This window comes from Anolis carolinensis, unplaced genomic scaffold, assembly GCF_035594765.1.
Source record: "Anolis carolinensis isolate JA03-04 unplaced genomic scaffold, rAnoCar3.1.pri scaffold_14, whole genome shotgun sequence".
NCBI lineage: Eukaryota > Metazoa > Chordata > Lepidosauria > Squamata > Dactyloidae > Anolis > Anolis carolinensis.
Genome location: NW_026943825.1, coordinates 3022390 through 3031468, shown reverse-complemented (window position 1 = coordinate 3031468; position 9079 = coordinate 3022390). Strand labels below are relative to the sequence as shown.

The following is a 9079-nucleotide window of genomic DNA, read 5'->3' as shown; positions in this document are numbered from 1 at the left end:
ATCCATTGGAGAATTTTATGAACTTGGGAGTCTTTTAGGGGTGAATTTTAATGTGAAACCATTGCAGATGTACACCCAATCAGTCGATAAATAATCAATAATCAATGACGATCAATATTAACTCTAAAGAGGACTTTCTCTAATTACTTTTCGTTCGTCTTTGCATCTGAAAAGTGAAGAGGAGCTGACCTTGACCCGAGAAAACTCCATCCGGAGGCTGCATTCGAGCCACAGCACCGACACCAGGAACCAGGTAAATGACCAGTAATAATAATAATTATTATTACTATCCAATGCAATTAGCCAATGCAATTATCCAATGCAATCCAATGCAATATAACATTAATATATAATATATAATAGGAATATTATAGAATAATATAAAAATAGAATGATAGAGTTGGAAGGGACCCCAATGGTCATCCAGTCTGATTACCAATAATAATATAATATAATATAATATAATATAATATAATATAATATAATATAATATAATAATTGGATTGTGGAGATGGTAGGGATCCCAATGGTCATCCAGTCTGACTACCAATAATAATATAATATAATATAATATAATATAATATAATATAATATAATATAATAATAGGATTGTGGAGATGGTAGGGATCCCAATGGTCATCCAGTCTGACTACCAATAATAATATAATATAATATAATATAATATAATATAATATAATATAATAATAGAATTGCGGAGTTGGAAGGGATTCCAATGGTCATCCAGTCTGATTACAAATAATAATATAATATAATATAATATAATATAATATAATATAATATAATATAATAATAGAATTGTGGAGTTGGAAGGGATCCCAATAGTCATCCAGTCTGACTACCAACAATAATATTATATTATATTATATTATATTATATTAGAATTGTGGAAGGGACCCCAAAGGCAATCCAGTCTGACCACCAATAATAATAAACTAATATAATAATTATATTATAGAATTGTGGCATTGGAAGGAACCCCAGAGGCCGTCCAGTCTGACCCCCGATAATAATAATAATAATAATAATAATAATAATAATAATTATTATTATTATTATTATTATTATTATTATTATTATTAGAGGTCAGACTGAACCCAACCAACGATGGATCTGGACCAAACTTCGGTGATATTACCTAACATCCCAAAACAAACAAGGCCTTCTTCTAATAACCCGGGCACTTCTGGGTCCCCAAGCTAGTAAATAATACATTCCAATTTATAATATACATTATAATATAAATTATAATTTATAATATAAAGCTAAGCATTTTGGATAAAGGTCCATAGAGTTTATTCCAATCCTCCAGGAGCTCAACAAAGCTCTGCAGCACCCTCTGCAGGAAAACAAGTGCAAGGACAATTAAAACTGAATTACTTTATTATTATTTCTATTATTATTTCTATTATTATTATTATTTTATTATGACACAGCAAACAAGATGTATATGCTGGATTTCGTATCACAAAATGACAAGTCGAACACTTCCCAAGTGTCTAGGACTGTGTGATGTATTATTATTATTATTATTATTATTATTATTATTATTATTATTATTATTATTATTATTATGACACAGCAAACAAGATAGACATGCTGGATTTCGTATCACAAAATCACAAGTCGAACACTTCTCAAGTGTCTAGGACTATGTGATGTATTTTCGGATGATACACGCAGATCCCAGTCGGGTGGCCTTTTGCAGCTGGCAGATCGTGATTTTGTCAATGTCTATTGTTTCCAAATGCCGGCTGAGATCTTTTGGCACGGCACCCAATGTGCCCATCACCACCGGGACCACCTGCACTGGTTTCTGCCAGAGTCTTTGCAGTTCAATCTTGAGGTCCTGAGAGCGGCTGAGTTTTTCCTGTTGTTTTTCGTCAATGCGACTGTCACCTGGGATGGCAACATCAATGATCCAAACCTTTTTCTTTTCCACAACTGTGATGTCTGGTGTGTTGTGTTCCAGAACTTTGTCAGTCTGGATTTGGAAGTCCCACAGTATCTTTGCGTGCTCATTTTTGTGTGCCAGCTGTCAGCTCTAGTTTGTAGTGCGGTTTTCTTGTACTGATATTATTATTATTTTTGACACAACGATGTTGTATGACACAGCAAACAAGATAGACATGCTGGATTTCGTATCACAAAATCACAAGTCGAACACTTCCCAAGTGTCTAGGATTGTGTGATGTATTATTATTATTATTATTATTATTATTATTATTATTATTATGACACAGCAAACAAGATAGACATGCTGGATTTCATATCACAAAATCACAAGTCGAACACTTCCCAAGTGTCTAGGACTGTGTGATGTATTTTCGGATGATGCTGCAGATCCCAGCAGGGTGGCCTTTTGCAGTTATTATTATTATTATTATTATTATTATTATTACAACAAAGGCTGGATGGCCCCTGAGGTTGCTATTATTATTATCATCATTATTATTATTATTATTATTATTATTATTATTATTATTGCAAAGGCTGAGTGGCCATCTGTTGGGAGTGCTTTGATTGTGCTTTTACTGCAGGAAAAGTTTTCCCATGCTTGATATATTTATATTATATATCCTTAAAGTAGCCCGGGTACTTTAAAAATGCCAGTTTTTTACTTGTCCAAAATGCGTATGGTTGTGGGTGAACTACAACTCACATCACGACAGGGGAACACAGAGAAAGGCCATCAGTCCTTAAAGTTTGTGGAGTTCAGAGTGCTCATTGACTCCAGGTGAACTGTAAATCCCAGGACTTACAACTCCAAAACGTCCAGGCCAATTCCCCTCAAAACTCACCAGGATTCAAATTTCGGCATATCGGGTATGCGTGCCAAGTTTGGTCCAGATCCATCATTGTTTGGGTTCATGGATGTAGGTGAACTACAACTCCCATAAATCCCTCCAGTATTATTTGTTGGTCGTAGTGGGTTCTATCATTGGTGGACTGGATGGCCTTTAGGAGCCCTTCTCCTTCTTGTTCCCAGATGGAAGAGAGCCTCCCCTTGAGGTCCGAGAGCCGCCAGGGCAGCTTCCGGGGAGACAGCCTTTGCCGCGAGAGCCTCCGCGGAGGAGACAGCCTTTGCCGTGAGAGCCGACATGGGAGTTTCCGTGCCGACAGCCTCCGCGAGACCAGCCTCTGCTCCGTCCTGGTGAGTTTCGGGAGTTGTTTGCTGCGTCTCCTCCTTTGAAAAAAAAAATCGCAAAAATCAGTGGATGTGCGAGAGGCGATTTTAAAAGGCAGGCACTAAAGCAGCCTTTTTGGCTTTGCTTTTTGAGCTTGGCCTCCTTGCCGTGACTTTGGGAGCCTTCCGAGATTTACAAAATGAAAAAGTATGGGGTCAGTTTCGATTTATTAATTTTCCATGCGTGTCAGATATCACATCGTAAGTACGAATGATATGAAACCGATCCCAAGGCAGGCACTAAGGCAGCCTTTTTGGCTTAGCTTTTTGAGCTTGGTCTACTTGCTGTGACTTTGGGAGCCTTCCAAGATTTACAAAATGAAAAAGTATGGGGTCAGTTTCGATTTATTAATTTTCCATGCGTGTCAGATATCACATCGTAAGTACGAATGATATGAAACCGATCCCAAGGCAGGCACTAAGGCAGCCTTTTTGGCTTTGCTTTTTGAGCTTGGTCTACTTGCTGTGACTTTGGGAGCCTTCCAAGATTTACAAAATGAAAAAGTATGGGGTCAGTTTCGATTTCTTATTTTTTGTTGCGTGACGGATATCGCGTCATAAGTATGAATAATATGAAACCGATCCCAAGGCAGACACTAAGGTAGCCTTTTTGGCTTTGCTTTTTGAATTTGGCTTCCTTGCCCTGACTTTGGGAGCCTTCCAAGATTTACAAAATGAAAAAGTATGGGGTCAGTTTCAATTTCTTAATTTTCCGTGCGTGCCAGATATTGTGTCATAAGTACGAATGATACGAAACCGATCCCAAGGCAGGCACTAAGGCAGCCTTTTTGGCTTTGTTTTTTGAGCTTGGCCTCCTTACAGTGACTTTGGGAGCCTTCCGAGATTTACAAAATGAAAAATTATGAGCTCGGTGTTGATTTATTAATTTTCGTTGCGCGTTGGATATCGCGTCGTAAGTATAAATAATATGAAACCGATCCCAGCCTTTTTGGCTTTGCTTTTTGAGCTTGGCTTCCTTGCCGTGACTTTGGGAGCCTTCCAAGATTTACAAAATGAAAAAGTATGGAGGTCAGTTTCGATTTATTAATTTTCGGTATGCGTTTGATATCGCGTCGTAAGTACAACTGATACAAAACCAATCCCAAGGAGGCATGAAGGCAGCCTTTTTGGCTTTGCTTTTTGAGCTTGGCTTCCTTGCCCTGACTTTGGGAGCCTTCCGAGATTTACAAAATGAACAAGTATGGGGGTCAGTTTCGATTTATTAATTTTCGTTGCACGTCGGATATCGCGTCGTAAGTGCGAATAATATGAAACCGATCCCAGCCTTTTTGGCTTTGCTTTTTGAGCTTGGCTTCCTTGCCGTGACTTTGGGAGCCTTCCGAGATTTACAAATTGAAAAAGTATGGGGTCAGCTTCGATTTATTAATTTTCGTTGCACGTCGGATAACATGTCGTAAGTACGAATGATACAAAACCGATCCCAAGGCAGGCACTAAGGAAGCCTTTTTGGCTTTGCTTTTTGAGCGCTCTGACATACAAGGCTTTGCCCATGCCTAATCGTCGCCCGTTGTGTTGTGTTTTCTCTCTCTCTCGCAGAGCGAGGAAGCGGAGGGCCGCAGCTACTCCACGTTGTCGACGGTGCGGGAGATCGAGACGCAGACGGAGCTCCCTCCGCCGCCGCCGACTCCGGTCCAGGAGGAACGAAAGGAGGAAAAGGAAGAGGAAGCGGAAGAAGAGGAGGAAGCGGAAGAGGAAGCGGAGCGGCGGGACGGGGAGAAGACCATCAAGCAGGCCATGACCCACTTCGTCCAGGAGAACGGCACCCTCCGGGCCAAGCCCACCACCAACGGGATCTATATCAACGGGCGCGGGCACCTCGTCTGATTTCCTGACCCGACGGGGATCGAAATCCAAAACTAATGGGGAGCCGGATACGAATCCCGATTGAACGCCAACCCTTTGAAACCGGGGTGCGGTACGATCTTTGCGAGACTCTTTCTTTGCGAACTCGCTCAGTTCGGGACGGGAAAAACGTGGAATTCGTTTCCCGCTCGACTCTGGACTCGAAGAGGAGGTCAAATATTATATATAAAAAAACTCATGATAAGTTATGTATTGTTATTGTTGTGGATGCCGGACGTTGCGGGAGACGGAATCGAGTCCCGTAGCAAAAGGAAACCCCGACGTTGTAATTGTTTGGGATTCGACAGCCTTTGTTGTGATGATTCGAACACAAATGATGATGATGATGCCGTACCTGCCGGAATCCTGCTCCCATATCGCCCCAAATGCATCTGCTGGGATTCGATGAGCCAACGAAGAACTCTGCTCTTGCGGATCCCAAACGCATGGGAAACTATCTATCCTGAGACCCAAAAATTTGGTGGGAGAATGGATAATCCGCCTCTCAGAAACATGCCTTTTTTGGGGAACTCTATGGACTTTATAAAGTGTTCTTAGCAAAGAGAGACACAAAATAGGTTGAAATCATGCCTTGGCGGACTCCCATCCAAATCCTGACCGGGGCCGACCCTGCTTAGCATCCGAATTCGGACCGGATTTGAATGTTTCGGCTTCTAAAAACACACCCAAGTCAAACTACTGCATTCTCAAAGAGAATCACAACGGGTTAAAATAAATTGGCAGACTCCCATCCAAATCCCGACCGGGGCCGACCCTGCTTAGCATCCGAATTCGGACCGGATTTGACTTTTTCGGCTTCTAAAAGCACACCCAAGTCAAACTATTGCATTCCCAAATAGAATCACAATGGGCTAAAATAAATTGGCGGACTCCCATCCAAATCCCGACCGGGGCCGACCCTGCTTAGCGTCCGAATTCGGACCGGATTTGAATGCTTCAGCTTCTAAAAACACATCCAAATCAAACGATTGCATTCCCAAATAGAATCACAATGGGTTGAAATAGAGCCTTGCAACGAATTGGTAGACTCCCATCCAAATCCGGACTGGGGCTGACCCTGCTTAGCATCCAAATTCGGACCGGATTCGAATGCTTCGGCTTCTAAAAGCACATCCAGATCAACCTATTGCATTCTTAAATATTTCAAGAATCACAATGGGTTGAAATAGAGCCTTGCAACGAATTGGCGGACTCCCATCCAAATCCAGACTGGGGCCGACCCTGCTTAGCATCCGAATTCGGACCGGATTCGAATGCTTCGGCTTCTAAAAGCACATCCAGATCAACCTATTGCATTCTTAAATATTTCAAGAATCACAATGGGTTGAAATAGAGCCTTGCAACGAATTGGCGGACTCCCATCCAAATCCAGACCGGGGCCGACCCTGCTTAGCATCCGAATTCGGACCGGATTCGAATGCTTCGGCTTCTCAAATCACGTCCAAATCAACCTATTGCCTTCCCATAATCTCACGAATGGACTTATCCGTTGGTGAAACGGAATCGAAATCCTATTAAGTGTTAACTATATATATATATATATATATATATATATATATATGTATATTTTTAAATGTCTTTTTGTTTGTATTGTTTGATCTGCGGGCGCGTATCCGCACTGTAGGACTGATGCGGTTTGGCGCCACTTGGGCTCAAGGCTTCCTTGCAAAACTACAACTCTCTTAGCACTGATCATCATATACACAAGTGGTGCCAAACTGAGTTAATTCCGCGGTGCGGACGCGATCCCTTTTGTGTGACTTTCCTGCATTTCTTGATCCATTCAAAAGGCAGCTTATATGTGGAAGAAAGAGGGTGCAATGGGTTCAAATGGGGGAATATATATATATATATATATATATATATAGGGTGCGTCTACACTGTAAATTTAATGCAGTTTGGCTCCACTTTAGTGGGATTTGGAATTTGGAGTTGTAGTTTGCCAAGCAAAGGCCTTGCTGAACTACAACTCCCAATATCCCATTGCATTAAGCCATGGTCTTTACAAGTGTTGCTAATCCGCATTAATTCCGCAGTGTAGACGCACCCAAAGAAGGCCAATAGAGCAAGACCTTGGCAAGAAACTACAACTCCCGGAAACATTAAGTCTTTTTTGTACGATCTGTAAATGTCTCTGTATATATATCTATGTCTCTCTTTCTCCGTGTCCCTATATATCTATATATATAAAAGAGTGATGGCATCACGGCGACCCACAAAACAACAAAACTACAGGCCCCCCAACCTCGAAATTTGACAACACAACCCATCATCCACGCCTCTAGGTTGATACAACAAAAAGCAAAGAAAAATAAAGTCCTAATTAGAGGGAGAGAAATAATTCTTTTTATCCAATTGCTGCCAGTTAGAAGGCTAAACTCTGCCCACTTGGTCTCCTAGCAACCCACTCAGCCCAGTGTTAATAAAAGAATAAAAAAAAATACAAATAATACAATAAAAAATAATAAAAAACACTAAAAAAATTAATACAATAAAATACTATAACAATATAACTAAAAACAATACAACAAAATAATAAAATATAATAAATAAAATAGATAAGTTAAAATAAAATTAATTAAAAAAAATACAAATAACGTCAAATAAAAATTCCACAACTTTTAACCAATACCACCACCACTTTGCCACAGCAACGCGTGGCCGGGCACAGCTAGTCTATCTATATATGTATATGTATATGAATACGGAGAAATACAAGGGACATGAAGTGGGGAGGCCTTGTTGTGGTGTTAAATGCACTGTTGTTGTTGTTGTTTTGTAAATAAATAAACAAACGACACCTTTGCCAGCCCCAGGATTTGTGTCGCCGCGTTGGTCACACTGTCTCGGCCTATTTTTTCTCTATTTTTCTCTTCTTCTTTTTTTTAGCTCACTATCGTCCATTATTAGATACGGAGGGGAGCCCAAAGGTCATCTAGTCTGACCCCCGTTCTGCGAGGCAGGAAGACCCGACGAAAGCACTCCTGACAGAGGCACATCCAACCTCTTTTTGTAGACCTTCAAAGAGGGGAGACTCCATGATCCATAGTCAAACAAGAAGACCTTCCTAAAGCAGAGCATATTATTATTATTATTATTATTATTATTATTATTATTATTATTATTATTATTATCTTTGAAACACAACAAGATGAGTCCACAGCAGACACTCTGCTGGCTGTATTATTATTATTATTATTATTATTATTATTATTATTATTATTATTATTATTATATGATTTTGATATATAGTATTATTAAGTATATAATTTATTATTATATATATTAAATAATATTTATTATTATATGGGTTGAGGACTCAAGATGACCTTAAAGCGGATATATAATATAATAATATTTATATAATAATATATGTATTATTATAAATAATATCTATATGTTATTAGAGATATATATATATATATATAATCTAATAACATATAGATATTATTTATAATAATACATATATTATTATATAAATATTATTATATTATATTACATTATTATATGGGTTGAGGACAAGATGACCTTCTTAAAGTGGATTATTATTATTATTATTTACATATATTATTAATAACAGAGATGACCTTTTTAAAGCAGATTATTATTATTAATTTACATATATTATTAATAACAGATATATATTATTTATAATAAATATAATTTATATTATTATATAAATATCTTTATAATATACAATATTATATTGCCCTATTATATGGGTTAAGGACTCAAGATGACCTTCTTAAAGTGGATTATTATTATTATTATATATTACATATATTATTAGTATTCATAATAATATATATAATTCATAATAATAAATATAATATTTTATATATATATACACACACACACACACACACACATATATATATATATATATAGTAGAGTCTCACTTATCCAACATAAACGGGCTGGCAGAATGTTGGATAAGCGAATATGTTGGATAATAAGGAGAGATTAAGGAGAAGCCTATTAAACATCAAA

General features: G+C 38.3%; 1 protein-coding gene across 1 annotated transcript in view; it reads left to right on the top strand.

Moving 5' to 3' along the window:
* nectin4 (nectin cell adhesion molecule 4) overlaps positions 1–6039 on the top strand; it is a 67919-nt gene extending 61880 nt beyond the window's left edge. The window contains 3 exon segments of the mRNA XM_062965203.1: positions 175–253; positions 3008–3172; positions 4763–6039. Of these exon segments, the coding sequence (XP_062821273.1) occupies positions 175–253; positions 3008–3172; positions 4763–5050 (532 nt within the window). The 3' untranslated portion in view covers positions 5051–6039.
* The last annotated feature ends 3040 nt before the right edge of the window (positions 6040–9079 follow it).